Consider the following 27,928-nt stretch of genomic DNA (forward strand, 5'->3'; position numbering starts at 1 on the left):
TATGTTCAAGATATTTTACATATCCTAAAAGGGCAAGGCAAACAAAGTCATTAATTTTCTAGAGAAGCAGGGACGATGCTTCTTTGGGACATGGGATTTCCAGGCGGCCTTGGAAATATGTGTGGTCTGCTAGATACGACAGCAAAACTTCGCCAACATGGGATTTGCATGCCTCATGAGTGAATTTTGGGACAGCAGTGGACAGATTTAAACCACCTGTCAAGCTGTTTCTCAGGAAACACTACCACTTCCCCAAGAGAGCCATGAATATTTGTGAAATGCCAACTGCTACTTGGAGCCTCCCCACCGTACTTCCCATGTCATGCCTTTCCTGTCCTCCATCAGCAGAAGCACCGCTGGGAGAGTCAAGCTCTGTGCTCACACTTTGTATGCGCTGTCTGCTCTCATGCGCAATGACCACAATGACCACACGGAAGAGACACTTTGCAGTCCCACTCTACTGGTAAGTTAACTGACATGCATGGGATCATGCAGCTCTAAAGTGGCAGAGTCTGGATTTGAACTTGGCTCTCAAAATCCTGACCACATCCACTACACTGTGCAACCCTGAACAAGCCTAAAGTGTCTCCTGCAGAGCCTTTCCAAAGAATGGCTAATTTAGGACCAATTACCTGGAGGGGTTTACCATGACCCAGATCATGAGAAGCCTCCAGCATCAATGAAATCATAGTGACTCGCATCACAAACTACCTCCCTAAGGAAGCTTCCCCACCCCAATTTCCCAGTGGGAATTCATCTTTTCTTCCTCTGATTTTTAGGGCTCTTTTTTTGTGGCCTTCTCGTTGCACTTACCAGTTGCTGTTCTAAATTATGGGAAACTGGTACCTTTTAGTTCTCTTGTTGTATTATCTTCTATGGTAGATAATGTGCTACATTCCCATTTTACCCTCTCTTAGTACCTGGCACCCACGTCATAACAACTAATATTTGTAGAGGACTCTACTCTCTGCCATTAGTTTTTATTATTGGACTGAATCTCATTTGATCAGGGCACAACCCTGTGAGGGAGGTCTAATTACATCCCCATTTCAGAATTAAGGGGCCTGACTTTAGGTCACCTTGTTACTAAAAGGTGAGGCTCAAAGCCAACCACAGAACTTCTGCCTTGAATCCCCAGGCTCTTTTCATGTTGCCAGGCTGCTTCAGTCTGTGTCTGCTGAGTCAAGATCAGAAAAAGACAAAGTGGAGATAATTGCATGGGTTTTCACAAGTGGGTCGTGATTTTACATCAAATACTCCTTTGAGTGTTTGGCAACACAACATGGTGATAAGAGAGTGTGCTTTCTTGGGGGAAACAGAGAAGCAGATTACAAGATGTTCTTCTCTACCTACTGCTGAATCCACATGTTAATTAAGGGTCTGGCCAAATTCCCATCATTCCTTAAACACTGCTCACGTTTAGACATTTCATGATGGATACTGGTCCCAATTCTACTATATGTTGCATATACTAATCAGTGAGCAAAAACTTATTCAGCACTCTTGTGCCCAGGCTGTATCAGGTACCATGGGAGTCATAGGACTGCAACCTCGTGGAGTTTACCATTTCTTTGAAAAAGTAAGCCTAACATATAAGATGTACAAATGACAACATAATACCAGTGATGATGCTCTGGTACCCTGGGCAGGGTAAAGGCTAGGCGCTGGAGAAATACCCCCCAGAACCATAGTACTTTACTCCACTTATTTTCATGCTCCTTCTAGAATCACCATAAAATCAGTGCACACACAACACACACACACACACCCTGTAATATAGAGTACATACATATATATACGCATGTGTGTGTATTATACATACATACAATGTATTATATTATACATATTATACATATATATGTATGTAATGTTATTGACACTCCCACTGCCTTTGGAGAAGAATGGGTTCTCAACACTGAAAGACTTTCTGTTTGTTGAATGGGATGATGGATTTGAAGATGGAACAATAGAGTAAACCAGGATACGATTAAAGTGTTCTACATAACCAAGGGAGGGATGGAGAGAAAAGGTGGGGATAAGGTGGGGATGGATCTTGAAAGAAGAAAAAGATCATAGCAAATCTGGAGAGATTGCAGGAAGCGAGATCCAAGAGGGTGGGTCACTGGTCATTGGTTCCCGAAGTGGTGCTTCAGAGGAATGCCAAGAAACAGTGGATGTGTGTAGGTTTTATTAAGTGTTTTTGCCGTGCAGTATCTGACATAAACACTGCGCTTTGTTTTTGCTTGACCATTTCCAATAAAAAGTTTACACCACACTGCTCAATAATCTTATTAAGATTTTATTTATTTATTTGTTTCTCTTTGAAGAGGTGTTTCATATCAAGAACGTAGATCTGCTTCAAGAAAATCCCCAAGAGTTATAGCTGGGTTACCAGAAATATATCTTTCTGAGCCTTTTTGGTTACTTATTTAGTTCCTTGTTGTGAAAATTCACAAAGAGCCTTGCATCAGAAGCCTAGACATGGATTCTATACCTCCCTCACCCGTACTGGCTATTAGGGGTCTTTGGGAAAAGCAGTTAACTGCTTCCAGATCTCAATTCCATCCTAAAACGGGTGGGCATACTCACAACATATTGGTCCAACTTGTGCCAGACACAAACTAGGGACTCAAGAATCTCATGCCCCTGTGCTTCTCATTCCTTCACATCCGGGATCCTGGTTTCCTCAGCACAAGGGTTTTCTTCAACTCCTATCCTAAGATTCTCTGCTGCCATTTCTTCTGTAGTCATTCAATGACTCCACAAACATGTTTTGTGTTAAAGGTTTCTGCTCCTACTTACTGCCCCTTACATATGTCTTGACCCAATTGGCTCAAAACATAAGAACATTTAGGCTCTGACTCTCATTTAAAAAGCAGAACGAGTGTACTGGTATCAGGAAGCACAGGGCAAAATCTCTGCTCCACTCTTTACTGGCTGTGTGATCTTAGGAAAAGGACTTTACCTCTCTGTGCCTCTTCTGTGAAATGGAGGTAAGAGTAGGACTTCCCTCGTAGGATGTCGTAACAACAAATTGCCTTAGTACTATGCCTCGCTCACACCAGCCACTCAGTGAGTGTTAGCTATTACCATTATATGTAATTGACTCCACAAGAACTACAGATTATTCAATAAGAAAATTAGCCAGGAGGTAAAAATCACAGATGAACGCAGAGGACAAATCTTAAATAAGAAAATGCTGAGAATTATAGTGTTTCTTATATGGAAGGGTTCTGTTAATCAACTTCCCGAGGACTCCCATCAGACATTTCAGAGGAAGTAAGGAAGCCACCACTCCCATGCCTTCCGTCCCGCGCACACACAGAATACCTAAGAAGCAATTACATCGCAGAATGAAATAATAAACACAATCATATTAAGAGCACTTTGATTATTTCTCCCTACTGCAATCTGGAAGCAATCGCCACCCGTGGCAGGCAGTAAAACCGCACACATTTATTCCAGAGAATCGGACAGAAGGCCTTGGGGGCTGCAGACTCCCCATTCTAACTGCGTTTGTAGGAATCACCACTGCGCATTATAACAAGGTGTGTGTCCCTTCCGGAAACATTTCTCAGGGGAGAAGACGAAAGCAATCTTGCCTGGCCTCTAGAGGTCACAAGGCCACAGGGAGAGGGGAAGTGGCTAAGTTTATGGTCCTGTCACATACACACTGGATTAGAGGAAACAAGGAAGGAGAGAATACAGATGAAAGAATCAGACAACTTTAAAGCCTAAGAAGCATGGAGAGGAAAAGAGCCAATCAGCTTTTTTTTTTTTCTATATTGCAACAGATGTTTCACTTGCAGACCCAAATCTAATAGTAGTTGGTGTAGTAAAGATGAAATAGTTGGAGGAAGAAAAGGAGAGAGCTAAAAAGGAAAGGAGGGAGGGAGACAGGCTGGCAAAGGGAAGGTGAATCCCCAGTGCCTCCCTGTCCTTCCCTACTTCCTCCCGCTCCCTTCTGCCCACCGGGGAGAGGCGGGAGGTGTCCCATTGTCTCCCAGCCCTGCAGCCCCCTGCCTGCAGGCACTCCTCACAGGAAGGCAGGGGTAATCAGGCCCATCCTTCAAACATCTTCATTCTATTACTTCCATAATCGGCTTCTAATGTTCTGTTCGATAGACGTGGGGCCGACCAGACCGAGCGCTTGAACAGCTGCTCGGGCCATGGAGCTATTCTCTGTGCCATTGATCACAAAGACAAAAATCAATCCTGGCTAAGGAGAAAGAAGTTAAAAATAAATTGCTGGGATTGATTTCTGTTCAGACCTTCTGACTCCCAGTTTAGAAAGGGGGAGGGAAGAGTGCGTGCAGATCCACCTGTCACGAAATCACTTCATATGTCCCCATCTCAAAAGCAAAATCGGGAGGTATTTTAAAGGCACATACACATGTGTGTGTGCACACAAACACACAGGCACACGTGCTCATAGTTTTCTCTTAATTTGTGCTCTTATATTATTTTATTGTTGCCTCCTAATAACTATCAGAGATGAGAATCCATGTGAATTGTAAACTCCCATGAGAAGAGGACTGGGGTTTGTCTCGTTCACTACCAAAGCTCCGAAGTAGGGTTCCGTGCTTTGTGGATAGCAGTAACTCCAAAAATACTTGTTAATGGACAATAGAGTAAATGAATTAATGAAGTCCCTTCTTTGCTATGATCAGCTCTCGCAATTGTTTATTTCTTCACTGATGGATCACAGCATGTAATTATTTTTCTTCTTCATTGTTCTGCATATGTATGATCTCTCTCTCACTAGACTAACCCCCCCCCCCCCCCCGCCCCATGGCAGGAACCTTTACTTTTTTGCTTTTTAATTTTTCATCTATGGCACTATCTCCACCTTGTGCCCTCAGTAGATGTATGTGAAAGGAAAGGAGGAAAGAATGGTTCAGCAACTCTCTTAAGGGATTAGCTACATCCTAAATATCTTTTGTTTTGCTTCTGACACTGGAGAAATGAGTTGGGAAATACTTCTGAATAACAGTCCCCTGCCCATCCATGTTTAACTAAATGGAGCATCCTGGAGAGTGAGTAGACTTGTGGAACGGTAGAGTTGGAAGGAAACTCTGGAGTCATACACCCCACTGCCTTCCAAACTGGATTCCATGGAGTTCTGGAATCCCACAGTGATGCCTTGGAGGTGTTCACAATGGGTGACGAAGAGGCTGAGTGTGTGGGAGAGTTCAAACAGTCCCTCATGCTCCTTTAACTAGATCTATTCCACCTGTATCTGTTTTGCAAAGGTGATGATCACGCCCAGGGTCACTGAGTGAGTTAATGGTGAGACCAGACTTAAACCCAGGAATGCTGTACTGCCCACCCCGATCCCTCCACTGACCTGCCCAGCCCATCCTGTGGCACACTGTCTCTTGCCACGGAAGGGTCTCTTCCTTAGAACACTGGCTGGTCCTAAATTTAGACTCCTCAAGTCAATTCTCCACTTGGAGACCTAGCTTGGACCTTGCCTTCTCCAGAAAAGCATCCCTGATCATATCATGCCTCATGGGTCTCCCTTACTCTGAGAAAAAGCCTAGCACTTTCTCAAGAGTTTTTAAACACTGCTCAGGGCAAGTGTCAGGCCATAGAGTCCTACCCCCTCACCTAGTCTGAAACAAAAAGAGGACAACAACATTGTCAGTCTTGTCTACCATTATATTCCCTTCTTTAGAATAACAGAGACACATTAAATGCTCAACAAATGTTTGTTGAATGGATGAATGAACAGACGGTCAATCCTTCTGTTTCAGACAGAACCTATCACCGCCGGGAGCACATAGTAGGTGCTCAATGAAATTAAGCTGATTGACTAGCCACTGGCTCTGCCACTATTAAACTCCAAAAAGACTTTAGTTCTGACTGATCACGGGGGCTTTTAGAATCAGATTCGTAAAAGTTGCTTGCAGAAATCCAAAGCATTTGTTTACCGCAGTAGCTAGATAGAGAGTTAAAGGCAGAGCGATTAAAATTTTTAAAAGCTGAAACTCTGAAATAAATAGATCTGTATCCTAGTTAGAATGGAAATGGGGAGAGGAGTGGACTTAATAGTCTTCTCAGTCCACAGCCCAACTGCCTGTATTATTAGCACTGTCGTTTTTACAATACAATTATCTTTAATAGGGGAAGGCCCCAGGAAAGGCATCCTCCTGGGAGCTTTGCTTAGAAGAGAGGGTGTGGGGAACTTACTGGGACTTGGAAGAGAAGGACAATGGGGAGACCCAGCTGGGTCATGATTCAGTAGCTCCTCTGTACCCAGGGATGGGACTCAAGAGAAGCTGTGCCCAGAAGCACATGATGGAAACTGGATAATTCACAGCAAGAGGTACAAGGTAAGTGGGGAAAGCTGAAGAAAGTGGAGCCAGGGATGGTAATGATGATTAACCATGCTGCCACTCACCCCCTCTGCACCCTAGTGATGAGTGTTTGAATAATCCTCTAAGTGTATCCGAGGGACCACTCTCAGAGGTGCGGGCATGATTACATTGTACTGAATCCCATTAAGCCCTCCTTGGGTTAATGGTGCAGAAAGTTTCTGATCTGAAACAAAATTGAAACAGATCCTGACAAACAGTGCACTGAACGAGGAGGGAGTAAGCCTTCCCTGCCCCTGGTGTCCACCACGACGGGGGCAACAGCTGCCTCTTTTTCACTTTTACAGCATCCAGAAAAGTTTCTGGGAAAACCAGCTATGCAGGGTTAATGTAAAGATCTTTAGATTGGGAAAACAAAATGAGAAATGGATTACTGTCCTCTTTTGCCATCCCTTATGAGCCCAGGCAGCTCTGATGTCATATCCTGACCCTGCCATCCACTGAGCTCTAGGACAAAGGGGGATGCTCTAAACCTCTCTGAAATTCTCCATTAAACAATAACGAGAATAATAACCATCACACCCAGATCCTATGAAGATTAAAGTAGAATAAAAAAAATAAAATACACACTTAGCAGTCATACATTTGGCAGGAAATAAATCACACAAATCAGACACCACAAATCAATCGTGGCAACCATTCTTTCAGCTGGCTGATGGGTGGGTAAAAACTGGTGGTGAGGTTACATGGAAAGAGCATTCTGATGCATCGCTGCTTTGAAACCAGGAAATTGCAGATTTTCAAATCGTGGAAGAGACTGAGCGTGGCTGATCTCACTCTTTTGGGCTGAATTACAGAAACCCTTGTGGTCCCCTGGACAACATACCGCTTTTCAGACCAGAACGCACAGGCTGCATCTAATCTTACGAGGCTCCTGGATAATTAAACAAGACGAGCGCCACCCTTCCTATAAAATATACTGCACACAGCATCCATGCCACGACTCTTCCTTCTCATGCCCATGGAGACACTACTAATTAACAGCAGCAGTCTTTCCTACTGAACCACCACAACACAGCCTTCTATGCAGCTATTACTAATTACCCAAAGGTGATACACAAAATGAAAACAATTTGACACCCAGGAGCCAGACATATCCCATTCATGTACTACCAGAAGAGCAAATACTTGTGTTATAATATGGGGCAGATGACAGAACAATTCTCTCAGAGTAAGGAAAAAGAGTCCTTGCTGTGCTGGCCTAGCGAGTAACAAGGATTGTAACTTTCATGGAGCTTCCGCAGATCTCTTGGGGAAAAACAAGTCTTCATCATTCATTAGGGACACGTGCACAGCAAAGCCCTGAATGGAGCGAAGAGATCACCAAGCCTCGAGGATTGGTGGGCTTTCTGTAAATAAAGAGCCCCTCCTGGAGCCTCTGTGTCTCAGCAGGAGACATTGGGGAATCGTCAGCATCTGGATGGTAATTGATGCCATGCTGGAAGGATCAAGGAGATAGATGGGATTGCTCAGAGAGAGCAGAGAAAGGGAACCTACAAAAAGCTCTGAGAAAAGCCCATATTTAAAGGGTGGGCAGAGGAAGAGGCCCCAGTGTAGGAGAGGAAGAAGAAGATGCCAGAGAGGAAGGAGGAGAAGCTGAGGCACACACTGTGAAAGGAGCAAAGCTGGGTGTGCTCAGGGAAGCACAACAGGCAAGAGACCCCAGGGCTGCAGACGGGTCCACTAAGTGAATGATGGAGAGGTGTTGTCTGGATAGAATTCAAAGACATCGTTGATGAACTTGGCAGAAGTAATTTCAATGGAGTGGACAAGGCAGAAGTCAGCCTCAAGTGGGTTAAAGAGAAGGAAATGAGAAAATGGGATAATAAATATGGACAGCTCTTAAGAAATCTGGTTGTGAACGAAAGATGGAATATTTATAGAGAGGAACATGGGGTTCAAAGAAAGTTTTGTTTTTTTAATTTAAGGAGAGTAGATATTTTGACTATTTCAGTACTGATGGGAAGTCTGAAATAAGAATGAATACACTAAAGAGATAGGGGAAGAAGGATAATAGGTAAAGCCAGGTCCCTGAGAAGTTAGAAGGGATGGGATTGGGTGTTTGGATTAAGAAATTTTATATGGGCATGAAGATGATTCTTTCTACTTTTCTTGGATAGTTCAATCTATTCACAATACTGGATACACAGTAGGGGTTCAATAAATTTGAGAGTCTCTTAGTTTCCTTGAGTTGGGTTCCCTCTGCCTGGAAATGTAGAGCCCGAGACAATGGCTGTTACACAGGTAATTTTATTTTGTTTTGTTTTGTTTTCGGTGGGGGGCTATTTTGTTTGTGGTTGAGAAATGATCCTAGGGAACAGAAGTGGCAGAACTAGAAAGTAGGAAACAAGGAGGGAGGAAAAGCAGTTAAAATCCCAAGGAGTGTTACTGAACTGGTTATTACTATGGGTAACTGGGGCTCCATCCCTCTGGGGACCCTATGAAGACCCACAGAGAATGAGGCTCCATATTGCCCTCCTGACAGGAAGAGAGGAGTATTTATCCACTGGCTCCCGACTCCCGGTCTAACTGGCCCAGAGGATTCTGCCACCTTTGTACTGCAAGGTTTGTATCTCCACCAGGATGGCTAAGGGGTCTCTCGCGAGCATCCCATTTGGGGAGAAATCAGCCCAGAACAAAAAGCAAGAGGCTCACAGTGCAGCGGGGGCAAGGTGACACTAGGTCACCTCTGCACACGGCTAGCTGCTGAGCAGACATGAGCCAGAAGGGCGTGCGGTAGCACCTCTTCAACACCAAGATCAACTAAACATCGTAACTTCCCAATCAGTTCACTAATTTGTGTTTATTCATGGAAGTATTTCAAATACCAGCAGTAACTTTTACATCAAGCCACGGAAATCACTGTCTGTATAGACACATCCCAGCAACGTGCTATTTAAAGAACCTCCGTTAGTGCCGGCTGCTGAAAACACCTCACTTAAGATTCTGAAAGGGCTTCAAGAATATTCACCTGAAGATGTCTTTATTGAATTTCTTTTGAAGACTGTCTCTGGAACTCTTTCATTTTCCTTTAAACTCCTGTGTTGTAAATGTGTCCTTAATGATGAAATTGCTATTTATTTAACATTCAAATCTCTCCCATTAAGGCCAAAATAACATCATTTAAAATATTGCTAAATAGTTTTCTTTGAATCATTACACTCTATTAATTTCTGCCTCAGGGCTTTTTTTTCGGTCAGAAAGGGAACTATTTGGGATACAGGAGCCATGCCAGAGAGGCTTTGCTACCTCCCACACTGGTGCCTAAACGAGGAACCTAAACCATCAACACCCAGGGGAGTTGGGGACCAACATGCTACAAGAAGGTACAAGAGTCTTGAAAGAGAATTAAACCCCAGCATATCTACAGTCACATATCTATCATGAGAAGTTGGTTTCTTTGATAACTAGCACTATGGAAGGTATGTGGGAAGATTTTATCATGCATATATGTCAATACATGAGCTGAATCCATGAATAATTACAAAATGAATTTGGGGAAAAGATTTAGAAATCTTTTCCATGACCAGCTTATAAAAACTCTTATTTTTTTTAAAGGTTTTTATTTATTTACTTATTTGACAGAGAGGGAGCACAAGTAGGGGGAGCAGCAGAGGGAGAGGGAGAAGCAGGCTCTCTGCTGAGCAGGGAGCCGGATGCAGGACTCGATCCCAGGACCCTGGGATCATGACCTGATCCGAAGGCAGATGCTTAACCAACTGAGCCACCCAGGTGCCCCTAAAAACTCTTAAAAGAGAATGTGCATACACAAAAGTAGGGAGGCTGATTTTTGCATGTGGATTAATCTCTTGATTCTAGCATTTGATAGGGCTCTATAGCTTTCAGAGCATTTCAAAGCCATTAGTATCTCCCTTGCTCCTCACAAAAACCTTTCAATTTAGGAAGGGCAAGGGGCATCCTTCCATTCTACGGAGATGAGAAAATTAGCGTTCTCAAAGTCCAAGTGAGCAGCCCCATGTTCCCCAGCTGGTAGGTGGCAGAACCCTGACTATAACCCCGAGTTCAGGGTCCTCTGCCCCACATCAGACCACCAGCTACTTGAACCATAAACTGCCTGAGAGCAGGGACAACGTCTTCTATTCCAGCCCTGTCATGCTCCATTGCACCTGGCATACTTCTAGGACCTCAAGAAATATGTTAACTAGCTACTAGTACTTACTAGTTGCTAATACTTCTACAACACCTTTCAACTCTGAACAACAGCAACTTGTATCCAAATTACTGACTGGCTCCACTTACTGGAATTATGCCAGGACCCCTCTTCTGTATCCCACTGCTCCGCCCACAGGATTCCTTGCTACAGAGGGGACTTTTTTGCCTACATCGACACAACATTACCAGGAGTTGAAAGTTGGATCTATACACTGATACTGGTCTAGCTGTGGATGTTGAGAAGGATTTGGCAGAGTGGGGACGGCCTTCCCTTTGAATTTTCTGCTTTCTCCATGCCTCTGGAGTAGTTTGTTCATATCTTAATTATGGATCTGTGTTTGTCTCTTGTGTTTTAGATACCTATATCAGACCTGTTTTTTTTTTTTTTAATACAATTGCACTCACAATGAAACTCTGTTCAGTGAGTGAATGAATCTTTATTACATTGAAGGCCACCTCATGTGCCATGAAGAGGGGTGAGGCCAGGCTCCGTGTAGTTCAGTGAAGACACACAATTCTCTTAAGATGGCTTATTAAGGCTCTGTTCTTATTTCTTCATCACACTCCCTAATAGCCAGGGCATGAATCCTATCACTGAAGGGATTGTAAAGCTACCACTGCTGAACCACCTACTCTCCAGGATAATCACTAGAAAAGCTACTCCATAAGGAGAAAAGGCAGGATTTCCAGCCTTCTTGGCTCAGAACATAGAAACCAACTTATCTGTATCCCCCCCGCCCCTACAGAGGAAAGCCGATTTCTCTTTTATCCATGTGGAACGGAGACATTTCAGGCAGACACCTTCCCATTAAAACAAGGGCTCTTCTGGGAAGGATTAGCTCCTTTTGATTTCACTATGAAACCCCAGGCCTGGGGCACCCTGCACAGAAAAGGCATTGACAGATTAACAAATTTCACAGTGTTCTGTACGTCTTCAGCTCAGCTGAAAGCAGGAGATCAAACACTAGGTCCCCTCAAGCAAAACCATCAAGATGACTACCTTTACCTCTTTGTCAACAGAACAATAAAAGGTGAGGCAGAACCTTGGGGTCTCTCCTAAACTGTAGGAGCCATGTGAGTAGTATGTGGACCCTTCAACCACATACAAGATACAGAATCAAAACTCATCATGTTTAGAAAAAAGAAATAACTGGGCATGAGGAGCTTTCCTTTAGAAGGGCAAATTTTTTTGAGGGTGAATTTTTTTACGCAAAATGAATGTCATGGGAAGTTTATTATGAAGAGGTTACCTGGGTTTTTGGTTATTTAAACTTTACTCTCGAACACATATACATTTGTGTATGACTCACTCATGGGTAAATAAGTATGCCTTACACACATACGTATTATTTATTAATTTGCAGAGAAAGGAAATGGGACTGTGTGTCACCTGAATCCCTGGTGGTTCAGTTGTCCACACACAGAAACATCTGACCTTTGACCCATGGAGCCAACGGTGCTACAGAAAGTCAGTGGTTTTCAAACATGTCTTAGCGGCAGATGGCTTTTGTTAAATGAAAAAGGTATTAAGAACCCTGACATGCAGAGCAAACAAAAGCTAAGTGACTCTATTCAAGGAGAGGTTAAGAGGGCCAGAGACCTTCTTCCATTTTTCGGTAGCTCCTGAGACAAGTTCCCTAATAATCAATGTAAAAACTGCCAAAAAACACATTTGGCAAAAAAGGCTGGAAAGACTGAGGGGATCGACTGGCATCCTTTTCTATGAGATTTTTCCTCAGTTGTAGGTGTCTGATGGCACTAAAACAAAATAAGGGATATCAATACTCCACAAAACCAGAAAATTCAAGTGAATAAATCCCTTAAAATTATGAAAAACCAAAGCCACCAGAGCCCTTTATGCCCACCCAGCTATTATTCAGCTGCTCAGACTGTAGGCAAAGAAGAAAATCAAGTGGCTCTACAAGGTTCCCATTTAAAAGCCAAACTCTGGAGCCACGGCAAGCATCCTTCAGAAAATACACAGTCCTCAGCGACCAGCTCTGCCTTAGCGGAGCTCCCTGGAGATGTCACCCATGAGGGGCAGGCTGGACCTGAGCCTTGACACATGACAGCTTCTTCTTTTGAGATCATTCTTTAGTAAATTGCTGGCAGGGGAGGGAAATACCACCTACCCAGATGCCCTGATACCTTCCTTGCGCAGATATAAATCTGTGGGTCTAAACCCTGGAGGAGAAGCTACTATTGGTCTGAGGATTTTCTACCCTCACAAAAGCCTTCTGAGGCAGCTTTATTTCAATGAACAGAATGAGGAATCCCTGCCTTTTCCTTGCTTCTGAGATAGATATTAATCGTTGCAGTACAAATCTGACCTTCCCCATAAAGCCTTTCCTGATCCCCATTTCAATTTTCAAAACTTAGACCCTCCAAAAAAGATTAAAAATTCACACTGATTTCAGAAATTTCTCTGAGATGGCTTCCAATAATTAAAAAAAAAGCAATAAACAACAACAAAAAATAAATAGGTAAAAGAAAGCAGCCACGTGATCACAAATGGCCAGTAGGAGAAAGGAAGAATAATACCACACAGCTAGCTGCAGGGAAGCTGCTATAATGGACAAAAAATTAGTTCTGAGCTTCTTAGCACTGTAAAGAGAGAAACACGAAGTTACCCAGATTTCATGAAAGGAAACAGAAAAGGTTCACCTCACCTGGACAACCTTCTACTTGATTTTCCTGCCACTTCACTCCCTCCCACAACTATACCTGTCCTTGGATAAAGGTCCCAGTACATTATGTTCTCTCACTTTTTTAACTTTATGTTTGCCTCCCTTCTGCCTGGAATGCTCTTTCTCCTTCACCTACCTAACTGGTACTCTTAGTCTCCCTTGTCGGGAAGCTTGTACTAACCCTCCTCCCGAAGCTCTTCTTGCTTACTCCAAGAGCAACATGTGCTTTGCACTAATACAGCTCTCATCACGCCACATTATAATTGTTTAGCTGTCTGTGTTCCCCACTGGGCTGATTGTATTTTAATATATTTAAATGAATGAATATAAAAATGGTACTGAATAGCATAATGGATAATTGTCGGACAGCAGTTTTATAAAAATGCAGAGACATTCTACATATGGTCATTTCTTATGCAGTGAACAATTGCCAATTACCCTAAGTTGTCTTATATTGTTAGTTGGAGAAACAAGATTCCCTTGCTTTAAAAAGATAACTAACTGCATTCCCTGAGAAAAAGGATGGTGTCTTATCTTCTCAGTTCAGTTCAGTTCAACAAACATTTATTGAGTACCAGTCATTATGCTAAGTGCAGGAGAAACAATGATGGATAAGACATAGTCCTGTTCCTCTTAAAGTTTACAGACCTGGCTGGGGAGACATAATACATATGGGTAAGTAGTCAGCAAAGAAGCTTCGTGCAACCCCTATTGAGGATGTCAGGGAAGACTTTCTACAGATAGCAATGCCTAAATTGAATCTAAGGATGAGTTTATCTAGTAAAGGGACATTCCAAGCAGGTTTTTCATGTAAGAAAGGCATGTTAGGCAACAAATGACATCGTGTGTGTATGGACACTGAACAGGTTTAGTGTTTATGGAAGGTTAAAATGTAACAAGAGAGGTATACAGGGAGCCACAGTGGCTAAGGAATTCCCATGAGGGTGATGGAGTATGCAGGACCCAGATCATGAAGGACCTTGTAGGCAATGTTAAGGAAATTAGATTTTAACCTATAGGTGATGAGCAGCCGCTGAAGGCAGGGACATTGATTTTTGTTTTAAATAAATTACTTTGGAAGTAGTGCTGCAAATGGATTGGGGGTGGGGGTTGCAGGTCTAGGAACAAGAAAATCAGTTAGCAAGCTATTGCGACATTTCAGAAAATATATGATTAAGGTTTATAAATGGTTTTAAATAGCCAAGTAATAATGGTGCTTCCTTTTTCCTCTCATAAATCACCTTGGAGCAACAAGAAAAACAAGAAATAAAGGTACAAACTCTATACTCAATGAAAATATAACCCTGAAACACAATATATATGGAAAGGAAGCCAAATTCAGTGAAGAACAAACAGGTTACAGACAGGCACCAGGGCAAAAATGCCTACAGCTATAAACCTTGGATCAAGCCACAAAAATAGCATTCTCTAAAGATGACATTTCTCAAGGAGCAAAACTAACAATCTTTTATTTGGACTGGAGGGCTATCTGCACAAGGAAGGTATCAGGGCATCTGGGTAGGTGATATTTCCCTCCAATCTATTATTTGGCCAAGGGACTGTGGCCCAGGAATTGGCAGTGGGTCTATTCTGGGAACTGAGCAGTTTCAAGAAGCTGGAGAGGTGTGGCTGGATAAAGAAGCCACCAGGCAGTTTTACCTTATGCGAAGAACCCATTCACAGACAAACTATCTGAGTTATATGGAACCTCACTGAGAAACAAAGAAGATTCTTGTTATGCTGAAATAGAGCTCTGGTCTATCACCAAGAGGAACCTCCTCAAACAGTCTGTCCAGGAAGAGCTCATGTCATGAAAAAAACAAATAATAATTAAAAACATAAAGATAAAAGAAAACAGCACAGGAATTATAACAAAATAAGAGAGGGAAAGGAACAGAAAAATAAAAACTGCTCCCATGAAGCAAATGAAAATTGTGACCACACTGCTATGATTAAGAATAATCTGTATGATGAGGAGATCACCTCTGTATGAGAAGAATTCAAAGTAGAAATACAAGAGCTAAGGGTAGATATGTTGAGACAACAAAAAGTCATAAAATATAAGCTGGCAAAGTTCAGGAAAGAAGTTCAACAATAATAGCAAAAAATGTAAAAAGGAGCCTGGACACTGCTAACTACTTGTTCATGAACAATGTGGGTAAGACTTTTTTTTTTTTTTTTTTAATATCACTTTGCTCAGGGAGTTAAAACTGATTAGAAGGGAAGAAATGATGACTCCCCTTTGCTTTTCCTGCCTATTGTACACATCCTAAGTGTCCTGGAGGATGAGAACCAAAATAATGAAACTGAAATACAATACATATTTCAAAATATAAATCAGAAACTTTTGAGAAATTAGAAAGGAAGGGGAAATTGAACCAACTGAATGAGACTTACATTTCAGGAAAAAGAACTGACACAGTATGACCAACTGCAAAACATATACTAACAAAGTAAACAGTATTCAAATATATATTTTTAAAAGGACTTTTAGGTATCAAGGGCAAAAAAAAAAAAAAAAAAAAAATAGGACACCTAAAAGGGAAAATATCAGGCTGGCCTGACACAGTAAGATTCAATAAATTAATAGAGCAAAGGTCTCATGGAAAGCAAATGACACACATTTTATAGCCTAGAGGGAGAGACAAACATATTTTCAACATTCAAGAACTCACCTTTCTTGAAAACTTTACTAAAGGACAAACTGCAGACAACCAAGAAACAAATAGGAAACCTATAGTAAAGGGCCTAGATTTACCTGTAAAACTAAAATCAAAATAAATGCAGGAATGATGGTTCACAGAAGAATGTGAATGCTCTGAACGATTTAATTAACAAAACTGGAGTTGGATACAGGTCATAAACACAGGCTATCTTTTTCTACCTTTGTTCAGCCATGCTTCATAAAATATTTAAGTCTAACAGAATTATATTTTAAGGTAGAAAAGCAAATAAAGAGATAATACAACCATCCAAAACCAGGGGAGGAATTTAAGAGAGAGGGGAGGAAAGAGAAATGTGTGGAAATCCATAAATTGTATCATTGCGCACAAGAGGAAATCAATAGATATAATCCAAAAATAGAAGATTCTCTGTTAAATTCATCAAGTTAAGTAGCTAGAACAAATATTCAAAATTATCAAAGAAATACAGCATCAGGAAAGCAAGGAAAACACCATATAATGAGTTTTTTTTAAAGAAGCAATTTTAACTAAAAACTAGGCATACACTGTCAGAACTAAGCCATGGCTATCATACTGATCAATGCCGAAGGCCAATCTCACCGATGAGAAGGAAAGAACTCACTAGCTACTGCTGGCCGAATGACACAGATCTGTACCTGTTGGAGGCACAGCTGTTCACGTGTAACCCACTGCCATGCTCTTACTGTGTTTTAAACTTAGCCAAATTATAGTTGCAACTAATAGCATTTCATCTGTGTTTATTTGGTTGTTGATGAAATTCCATGTTTTTCTCAAGAGTATTGGCCTTTTGCATTATTTGGAGCATTGTTATTCCATGCTTCCCATCTCTCTCATGGTTACAAAAAACAATCTTAAAACAGCCTTCAGGGCCCTGTGGGATCTAGTTCCCTAGGTCTATCCTGTGGCTATCTCTAAACTCTGTGACAAGGTCTCGTTTACTCCTTCCTTCTCATCTCCCTAATATTAGAGTGCCCTGTGCCCTAGTCTTTGCATTGTTTCTCTTTTCTGTCTGTACTTACTCCCTTGGTGACTTCAATTTTGCAATTCAAAAATAACATCAATATGCTGACGTCCTTCCAACCTATATCCTCAGCCCTGGCCTCCCTACCACCTCTGCTCCAAAAGTCAGTCTCAAATCTCTACCTGTTCACCCCACATCCTCATATGGGGCTCAAGAAAGTACAGGGCCCAACACACCTGGCTTTATGTCCCCCTCTGACTGCGGACTTCTGCCACCCACTCCTGGTTCGCCACTCACCGAATGAGGCCTTTTCAGGTCATCCTAAATAAAACAACACCTACAGGTACTTAATATTCACATTCCTCAGGAATTTTCAGCCAGAGCATTATCATTGCCTGATATATTTTGTAAAAAGATAAATAGATGATAGCACAAGATAGATAGAAAGATAGAGAGCAACATTTAAATAGCATTGTTTTGGCACTTTACAGATGTAATTAACAAATAGAATCTGCCCAGCAACCCATGAAGTGAGTACTGTAATTACCCTCTTTTTATAGATAAGTCAAATGAAGCACAGCTCAAGGTCACCCAGCTAAAGTATAGCCTGCAGAGGTAAGAATAAATGTTGGCCATCGGATTTCAAACTTTAGGATCTCAATCACTACTCTTTACAGTCTTTCACATCTACTTATGTATATATATACACATACATATGGATATATATATATATATATATACATGTTTTTCCTGTCCCCCACTAGAATATAAACACCACTTGAGCAGGAACTTTATTATGTTCACTGTCTTATCCCCAGCTCTTAGAACAAGGGCCTGAAATGTAGCAGACAATCAATAAAACTTTATTGATTAATGGGAACTCATATCTCTTTGAAACAAAATAAAAATTGATGCTTATGAAAGAAAAAACTTCTACTGGCTTCCAGTCTAATAATAATAAAAGATATCTCAGAATAGTTAGAAAAAAAAACCTGGATGTCTGCCGGCAGAGTTACAGAAAACTTTATGCAATAAAAGGAAAAATGAATTTTAAAAAATCTGAACATTTTAAATTCTAAGTCATGTTTCCCAGAAACGATTCTGCCATGTTCATCATTATGTGCAGTATTAGCATTAAGGAAAGGGCAATCAGATTGGTAAATTCACAAATCATCTCTGTGCTTCTATCTTGAAAAAAATTAAATAGAGATAAAGAAATAATAAAGCCTCAAACTGGGACCATGGCAATGGGAATGGAATGAAAGGAAACATTTGAGAAATAACTAAGGGTGATAAGAGCAGGAGCTTGGATTCACTGAATTTGGGGACATAGACAAACCTGTAGTTTTCTACCTCGAGTGACCTGGTAGAGGGTTACCAGTGCCACCAGTGTGTCAGGTTCAAGGGGGACACGTTGATTTTATTTTAGCTGTGCAACATCCAAGTTGAGATACCAGGATGACTATTAGACATAAAGATCTGCAGTGTAGGGCAGAGGGTACAACTCCCTGACTTGAGAGTCATCAGGACATGGAGGCGGTACTTAAGACCACAGGATCTCCCAGACAGTGAGTACCAGGTGCAGAGAGAAGCAGGCCAAGGGCCGAAGCTAGAGAAAACCAAGAGTTATGCCTAATACTGTTTATTTTGCATTGTATGTGTTCAATACATACTCATGATTAAGGAAATAATAGCGCCAATGACCTGCCAAGATTTAGGAAAAAAAAATTCTGAAGATTTTGGCTTTTACTCAAACTAAGAAACGGGGATTTTCTTGAGCCACAAAGACCTCTCTTCCCTCCCTTTTTCAAGCTGGTTTTTGAATGGCTGGCTACTTTTCCTGTATTTTACAAGCCCTCAAAAGTCTACACAACTAATTTTTTAAAAGAAGCAGCTCCTCTGTCTACAATTTATCAATACAACAAGTAGTCAGTGAGCACCCTGCATTTGCAAAGGCTTCTTGTTAGGGCCAAGGATGAGGAGTAAAATGTGGGTATAAAATATTCTCCCTATCCTCAGAGGGTATAAAATGCAATTTAGAAAGAAGACAAATCCACTAAGATTTAAGTAACAATTCCTAGTGGCCCATGTGCTAGAGGACTGGCAGACAAGAAGAGCTGCAAGGGTTCAGAGGAAGAGAGGCATCCCCAGCTAAGGGGAAGTGGGGCTGAGCTGGACTAAGAGACCAGGAGTAGGGCAGAGAAAGTCATTCAGGTGCTTAGGTCTGACCAAACTCCAGAAGATTCCAAAGATCAAGGTTCCTATAGAAAACAGTTTGCAAAGGAATGGACAGAATAAGGGTGGGAAGGCAGAGTGGGGGAAATCAAAGCTGCTGTCAAAGGTCAAGTTCGATTTCACACACACACACACGCAATAAGTCACTTGGTGGAACATCACCTTTTACCTTTTGTTTTTCCTCATTTTTGCCCTTTGCATTTCCTTCCAGGGAAACTCAACACCTAACACAAGGCTTCCCTTGCCTGTCTATAAATGTGAATCACACCTAGCTTTCTCTGTGAGTCAGAGTTCTTGGGAGTGTAGGATTTTGGACTCGGGACATATCGGGGAGTAGTCAGCACTGGAAAGGGAGGGCAAAATTCAGTGAGTTCTAGATTGTTCTAGAAAGAAAATCCTAGAGATGCTTCAGTTCTTGGAGATTCTCATTCCCAAGTTAGACAGGTCACTTTGGACAGAGATGGAATGGAGCTTTGATAAACTACTTAAAGTCAGATCCCATGGGAGATGTGGCTCTAAGTAACCTCCAAACCCTAGACCACATCCTAGTCATTTCCAGACCCATTTTGGTATAATAAAACAGCAATCCAACTGAGGATTCAGTGGGCCACTGAAGACCTCTGTACATGATACTGACCCATAACACCTTTATCTTTCACCAGAAGTCTTGGATCGCCCCAGAGAACGGGTCGCCAGAGCAGCAAAGGAGGGACCGCACCCCAGCTCCACATTTTCATAACCGCACGAAAGCCGCCCTCGTTTTCCTGACATCACCTGAGCATCCCCTCTCTACCACTGACTGCATTTTCTGGACTCACCTGAATGAAGATATATTCATCCTGAACAACCAGGGAACTGATGTCAATGGAGCGGGCAAAAGGCCCACTGCGAGTGGTCTCGGCACATTCCTGGATCCTGCAGGTGAGGTAGTGAGCATCTGAAAAGGGAGAGCAGCACTTAGACACAAGGGCAAATATGGTGACAAAGCTCTCATCAGTACCCAAGGCTCTACCTCATGGGAAATCAATGATGCAGTTTAAAACAACAAGATTTCATTCACGTTCACAAGAGTTGTAATAATTTTAAAAATGGCAATATCTAGATGAGGCAAGGGAGTGGGGAAAGAGTTAATCTTACATCCTACTGGCAAAAGGGTAAACTGGTGTAGCTTTTTGGAAGAACAAACTGGAAATATCTATCAGAATTTCAAATGCACATATCTTAAACCAGCAATTTTAATGCAAGCAATGTCTTCTAGAGAAATACTCATATATTTTCCCAAAGAGCCAAGGGCAAAGATGCTCACTGTGGCATTGTTCACAGCAGTGAAAAATCAGAAACAGACTAAATGTCCCTGAACATTTCAATAAACCAAGGTGCACATATTACAGAGGGCTAGCTGCAATTAAAAGAATTAAATAGAGAAACATTCACATGCTGATTTCTCTAAGGTCCCTGTTCCTTTCCAAATAACCTTTGACAAAATATATGCCAATATGATAGCATGATACAATTCAAGTCCCCAAAAGCTTTGTCTTTATAAATGTATAGGTTTGTGCCACAGTGCATAGAAAAAAGGTTTTTTTTTAAGATTTTACTTACTTATTTACTTACTTACTTATTTACTTATTTATCTATCTATTTATTTGAAAGTAGAGAGAGCAGGGGAAAGGCAGAGGGAGAGGGAGAGAATCTCAAGCTGACTCCACACTGAGCACGGAGCCCAACTCGGGGCTCAATCCCACAACCCCAAGATCATGATCTGAGCTAAAATCAAGTCAGACACCTAACCGACTGAGCCACCCAGGTGCCCCTGTGCACAGAAAAAAGTTTTAAAGGAACCCATAAAAAATTAGCTATGATTACTTGTGGAGGAAAAGAATGGACTTGAAGAGGTAGTGTTGAAGTGGGACCTTTGCTTTTTATATTATATACATCTTTATTATTTTTACAATTAGAATGTATTCACCTATTACTTGTATAAAATCTATAAAACTTATATGATTACTTGTCAGATCTTCTGAAGATCTCAGCAGGTGAACAGCCCCTCAAGCAACCCAGGAACGTGATGGCAGAAGCTGTAGCTGAATGGGAAAAATTTTTGACTATAAAATGCATTCTCATTCTGATCACAGGGTCATCCAAGAAAGACAATCCACTCAGTTATTTGCTCCTTAAGGAAAAACTACAGGTAAGTCTCTGTGAAGAAACCTGTATGTACATTGGCTTTTAAAATGGTTTTTATTGGGGCACGTGAGTGGCTCAGTCGGTTAAGCATCTGCCTTTGGCTCAGGTCATGATCCCGGGGTCCTGGGATCGAGCCCCACATCAGGCTCTCTGCTTATTGGGGAGTCTCCTTCTCTCTCTCCCTGCCTCCCACCCCCGTTCTCTCTCGTGATCTCTCTCTCTCTCAAATAAAAATCTTTTAAAAATTAAAAATAAAATAAAATAAAATGGTTTTAATTGAACAGTATTTAAAAATAGTAAGTGGCCAAAATGAAAAGTTAGGAATCATTTTAGTATTAAAAGCAGAGAAGTCTCTGTTATCACCTAAAACCACGTTCATCACTATATGCGTCTCATGTGATTGTTCCTTGGAATGTGTGCCCAGGTGTGCACAGGTGTCATGTGCCGCTCGCAGGCAGCAGAGATAAAGGCAAAAGGCTTAACTAAGCAAAAATTTATAACAATTGAGTTTAAACCACGAGTACTTTAAATTATCCCCTTTTATCTTTAATTAATTAATTTACTGGTGGCTTCACCGAGCCCTTCTTGTACACACACAATGTACCGGGGACTGCTCAGGTACTAGGAATACAGCAGGGAGCAAGGCAAGTGTACCTGCTGACTAGGAGGGGGCTGATCACATTATTTGTAGCCAGCTATTCCACACATTTATTTATACACATGAGACTAATTTAACAAAGAAACACATTTGGGTAAGAAATGAATTCATTATGGGCTATATTCCAACTTCCTGAGTGTCCAGAGCTGAACACAGTCTATTTTTGTTGGTATTCTTACTCGGAACACGTCAAACATCTACTTCCTTCTCTCCGTTAGCGGTCGCTCACATCATCTGCCCACGAGCGCAAGCCTCTTCCCTTTTCTTTCCTCCATGTGCCATATAATCCAGGTGGTTCCTAGCCCTGATAATTCTGCCCCTGAAGTGCTTCCAGAGTCTCTCCCCTTCTCTCCACAAGCCCTGCTGACTGCCTGGGGCGAGGCCTTCTCACCCGTGTGGCCTGTTGCATCTATCTCATGACTAGCCTACACACGCGTGATGGACTGGAAACTGCATGGGCCCGAGGCAAGGAACAGAGTCATTTCTAAAACCCAAACCTGAGCTCATCTCTCCTGGCTTTCAAACAGCTCTGAGGGCCCTGGGACAAAGCCCAAATGTCTTTTTATAGAACAGAAGGCTTTTTACAAGAAGCCTAATAAAATCAAATGCCTAAGGAGCCAGACAAATCCTGTGTAGGAGTAAAATGAGCTGGATGAATATGACAAATGGCAGCTGGTGCACAGCCTCGGTGTCAGGGATCACCTAGGAGTGCTGGGGACTGCAGCAAAATGGCCAACACTGGACTCTTCAAGGAGAAGCTGCTCCTCAGTGTCCATTGATCGCTGACATGCAGGAATAAGACGTTCTGTGTTTTATAAATCTAACTGTCCCTATTTTTTTAAGGTGAAGTTGCCTGATTTTTTAAAAAATGGACAGCTAGGGGCACCTGGGTGGCTCAGTTGGTTAAGTGTCTGACTCTTGATTTTGGCTCAGGTCATGATCTCAGGGTTGTGGGATCGAACCCCACATCGTGCTCAGTGCGGAGTTGGCTTGTCCCTTTCCCTCTGCTCCTCCCTGGGTCATGTGCGTGCACTCTCTCTCTCTCTCTCTCAAACAAATAAATAACATCTTAAAAAAATGGACAGCTATTTTAAATTTAAAACAGGGTGCAGGCCAAACACTGTACAGCCAAACAAAACAAGCCTACATCCAAACACCCCTAGGAGCTGCTCATTCCCTAGCTCTACTCTGTAATTTGGTTCCTACCTACCTCTCCAGAGAAGAGACAGACCCTCTTCCCCCTCTTCCCTGACCCATTAGCAAGACCAGATTGTTTGCCATTCTGTAAGTACAGCCTGCCTGTGCCTTCCTCTTTGTCTCTGTTCGCAGAGAGAGCCAGGAGTGGCCTAGCTCTCCACTTCTGGCCGAGAGGGCTAGGGAAGGCAAGAAGCCCAGGCTGGGCTGGGCAGCCCATGGCCTGCCCACCAGGAATACTCTTGGACCCACAAAGCCTTAGCAATTTTCTCCTAGAATAAGGCACTAAAACCCAGCGAAAAGCTGTAGTAAACACATAGGAAGAAACCACAAGTGTTGACATGACAACCTGCTTCCTTCTTGCCAGCCAGGGTCTCAGAAAGCTCCTTACACTGCGAATCAAAGGTACACACAGGAGGACATCTGCTTGTACTCCCCCCGCCAAGGCTCATTTTCCCCTGTCTATTTACTATTCACTCTCACATTTGGACACTTCGGAAAAAAAAAAAAAAAAAAAAGAACCAAGAGTATTCAAGGCCACCCCAAACAAAATCAAAACCTACCTAAACCTTGGCCCACAGCAGGTGAGCTATTGTGCCAAACTCATCCTACTTCTTGGCTCTCCCCCTGCTTGCTACTGCCCAGCATGGAACGAAAGGTCCAATTTAACAGGAAAGCAGCTCTAAAATGAATTTTTCAAATCCACTTAAAATTCAGGGGCCTTGCAGTCTTTAGCTGGACTCATACATTAGAAGTCTCAATGTTTTTATTTTTCAAAACACAGAGACATGATAGTAAGTGCTATGGCGCCCAATGTCTGGTGAGAACCTAGAACGGGGGGGAATGGGGAGAATAAATTACCAGGTAGGCCTGGCCACCAGATGGAAGTGACTGAGGGTGACAAGGGACTCTGGGTGTCAAAGGTGAGCAGGGGACACCAAGAACCTCACATTTGTGAAAGTTCTCAAATTCGGGCTTTGGACATTATCCTAAAATGAGGCCGGATACAGTCATGGAGATTCAAAGATGAAACTGAAAGATATTTGTCATTTAACTTGAATCCCAAACTAGGCTTCTAACACCTGTGGCCTTTTCATTTGCTTTTAATAATAACTCCAGATGCCTGAAGGTCAGATCTCTTGAGCGTAGCATGGTGTTTGAGAGCGAGGCCTCTGAAGCTAGAATGGGCTGAGTTCAAATCCTGAACCTGCTATTTGCTGATCACCCTTGACTAAGTAGCACGGTTCTTCATCTGTGAGATGCCCATAAGTCAGCATTTGCCTCCAACGACTGTCTTCAGGATTAGATGAGATCATGTATGAAAATGCTTAACACATTGTTGGATCCATTTAAAAAGATTAATAAACGTTATCTCTTTGTTATGAAAATAGAAGGAAATTTAACACTCAGCCTCTCTCATATCTTCAAATAATAACAGGTAATGTTCTGTTTGACTGTGGAGAATCAAAAGGCCATATTACAGGTTCTCTTAGTAGTCATATTCCAAAATTATATCACTGTTTAATTTCTTGAAGTACTTTGGGTGTGCAGACAAGAAAAAGACAAAAACAAAAACATATCTGAGCTCGAATAACCAAGAAGGACTTAAAGGAGGAGGCAGCCTTTGTGTTCAGCTAAGATGGAGAAGGGAATTCCTGGAAAGGGAGTAAAAACTATACATGGTCTTTTAGGTAGGCAAAGCTCATGGAAAGCACTATATAATCACATGTTAATGGATTAACTTTGATTAATCCATATCCTTGAACTTGTATTTTCTATCCTTTCCTTTGAAATGTTCTCAAATGAAAAGCTAGGAAGACCAGATTGAATGAAGAACTCATTTGGATATCTCTGTAAGAAAATTAGACAGTGATTTCCCCAGTGGTTGAGAGTCAATCATTACCCTGATGATTAAAGTATTTCTAAATGTCAAATGTCTTCCTAGTGTATTTCGAAGACCTGGTGTAGTCACTGCTCCACTTAGAAAAGTTAAAAGTCAAAGGCTTTGTTCCCTGCATGTGAATAGAGGGATCTACTCAGTAACTTTAGAAATATCTGGCCCTGTTGGAACTAGCTCTAGCACTGGAAGACCCTTTAGGGAAGGTGTGAACATCTCCCTAGTGCATCCAGCCTTCACGCCTTCCCACGTAGCAGATGTTGGGCCAAAGGTCTCATATAGCAAGAAGGGGTGGTCTTAGACTGACTGATTCATTCCTTTTTGTAGTGGGTCAAGGTGTACATGAAGCTGCAAGTGTCAGGCACTCCCTGAAGTTCCAGGAAGTGGAGAACAAAAACCTAAACTTTTTTGTTATGTTGAATAATATTGTGACTTATGGTAATGGTTTGCCTTTGAGATTACTAAATATTCAAACTATCCTAGCCATCTTGCCTCTTGCCACCTCAGAGAAAGAAACTTTCCGTGATTCACTCAACTTCCATCCCTTTGGGTAATATACATGTTGTCAAAATTTGAAAAAGTGCATTAAAATTGTGAACAAAAAGCAAATCAGCTCCTCAGGCCTTCTCTTAGAGAAATACCCAGGAGCTATTTATTTTGAATAATAACATTAATTCTCTGACGCAAATAAGTAAAAACAAGCAGATTCCAGGAAACTTTGAAAAGTTATTTAGCTTCCATAAGCCTCCTTTTCCTTGATTGAGGAGTGGGGCTAACCCGTGTGCGGGACATCCACACTGCTGCAAATGCCTGTATGGCTCTCGAGACATGGTAAGTACCAAAAACAAAATCAACGAATCGAAAAAGGTAGCTTCCATTCCTGCCTATTGTGCTTACGGTTTTAGAGTTTTTTTTGTTTTTGTTTTTGTTTTTAAGATTTTATTTATTTATTTGACAGAGAGAGACACAGTGAGAGAGGGAACACAAGCAGGGGGAGCGTGAGAGGGAGAAGCAGGCTTCCTGCTGAGCAGGGAGCCCGATGCGGGGCTCGATCCCAGAACACTGGGATCATGACCTGAGCTGAAGGCAGACATTTAACGACTGAGCCACCCAGGCGCCCCTATGGTTCTAGAGTTTTTGTGAAACTTCTAATGGCCCAAAGGAGAACTCTAGTGTCGCCTGCTTTCTTAAGGCACAGGAGGCATCTGGCAGTTACAGATATTTACAAATCACAGTGATCTTGAACACCTTAGGACTCTGGATACTGCATTCAGGACTCTTTCTACTCCGATTGCCAAATAAACTCACCCTGACTGAATATGGTGACTAGATGATGATCACAGCAATGATGACAATGACAATGATGACTAGATGATGATGACAATGATGATCGAGATGATGCCAATGGTGACAATAATAAAGATGACGATGACAGTGACAATGATGACGATGATGAGGACAGTGATGATGATGATGTTGACGATGATGCTGACGATGAGGACAACAATGATGATGACAAAGAAAACCACAAGAAGTAACTTTTTTTTTTTAAAGATTTTATTTATTTATTTGACAGAGAGAGAGACAGCAAGAGCAGAAACACAAGCAGGGGGAGTGGGAGAGGGAGAAGCAGGCTTCCCTCCGAACAGGGAGCCCGATGCGGGACTCGATCCCAGGACCCTGGGATCATGACCTGAGCCGAAGGCAGACGCTTAACAACTGAGCCACCCAGGCGCCCAAGAAGTAACATTTTTGAATGCTCACTCTGTCTTCCAGTATTACAGGAGCTACATGTATTAACTGATTTAATTCTGGCAACAATCCAATAAAGAGTTAAAATTGTTATCATCCCCATTTCATAGATGAGGAAACTGAGGCACAACAATTAAGTGATTTGCCTGAGTTCCACAGCTTCTAGGAAATGACAGAGCTGGGATTGATACACAGGCATACTGACAGCAGAACCAATGATCCCAACCATTATGTATTTGAAACATGGAAAAAAAATCAGTCTGGGATGCTGGGTGGCTCAGTCCGGTAAGTGTCTGCCTTCAGCTCAGGTCATGATCCGGGGTTCTGGGATGGAGCCCCACATCGGGCTCCCTGCTCAGCGGGGAGCCTGCTTCTCCCTCTGCCTGCCGCTCCCCCTGCTTGTGCTTGCCCTCTGTCTCTCTCTCTCTCTCTCTCTCTCACACACACACACACACACACACACACAAATAAATTTAAAAACATAAAAATAAAAATAAAAAAGAAAGAAAAATCAGTCTGAGAATTAGACCAGAATCCATGTTCTGGTTCAGTCATCATCCCTGGTTATCTATGTGACCTTGGGAATGTTGTTGTACATTTTAGTGCTTTTCTGAAAGTGATGCAATTTTTTCTATTTCAACTTAAAAAAAAAACAAACCCTGAACCCTTTTATCAAAGACAATCCTATGTTCTCAATACAGAAAGTATATTGTAGTGTACCTGCTCTGGGTGAATAGAAGTCAAGAGTTCTGCAATCCCACTGACTTAACCCCACACCTCACCCCCATCTGGGCCTCTGAGTTCTTAGAACACTGCTAGAGCTTGGAGTTACATAGTTTCAAATTACTGAACTAGTCAATAATCGAAGGTTGCTTAAGAGCCAATATTCTGTGTGTCTAGAACCCAAAGTTTAGGCTACAGAGTTAATAGTTTTGCCTTGTGTGCCAAGCCCGTTTGATTACTTATGACTCCCTGGAGTCTGTTAAGAAATACTGGGCTTTATCTTGGCTCAGCGAGAAAGTGCAGGGATTGATTAATGACAGGTGATGGTGACACCAGGACAAGAAATGGTGGCATATGTGCTACAAGCTTTGATTCTAGA

At 42.1% G+C, this 27,928-nt stretch overlaps 1 protein-coding gene across 1 annotated transcript in view; it reads right to left on the minus strand.

Annotated features, from left to right (window-relative positions):
- SORCS3 (sortilin related VPS10 domain containing receptor 3) overlaps positions 1–27,928 on the minus strand; it is a 578,941-nt gene that overhangs the window by 129,093 nt on the left and 421,920 nt on the right. Inside the window, exon 7 of the mRNA XM_078077136.1 lies at positions 19,957–20,075. Within this exon, the coding sequence (XP_077933262.1) occupies positions 19,957–20,075 (119 nt within the window). The remainder of the gene's footprint in view (positions 1–19,956; positions 20,076–27,928) is intronic.

The sequence above is a fragment of the Halichoerus grypus genome, chromosome 7 (assembly GCF_964656455.1).
Source record: "Halichoerus grypus chromosome 7, mHalGry1.hap1.1, whole genome shotgun sequence".
Classification (NCBI taxonomy): Eukaryota; Metazoa; Chordata; class Mammalia; order Carnivora; family Phocidae; genus Halichoerus; species Halichoerus grypus.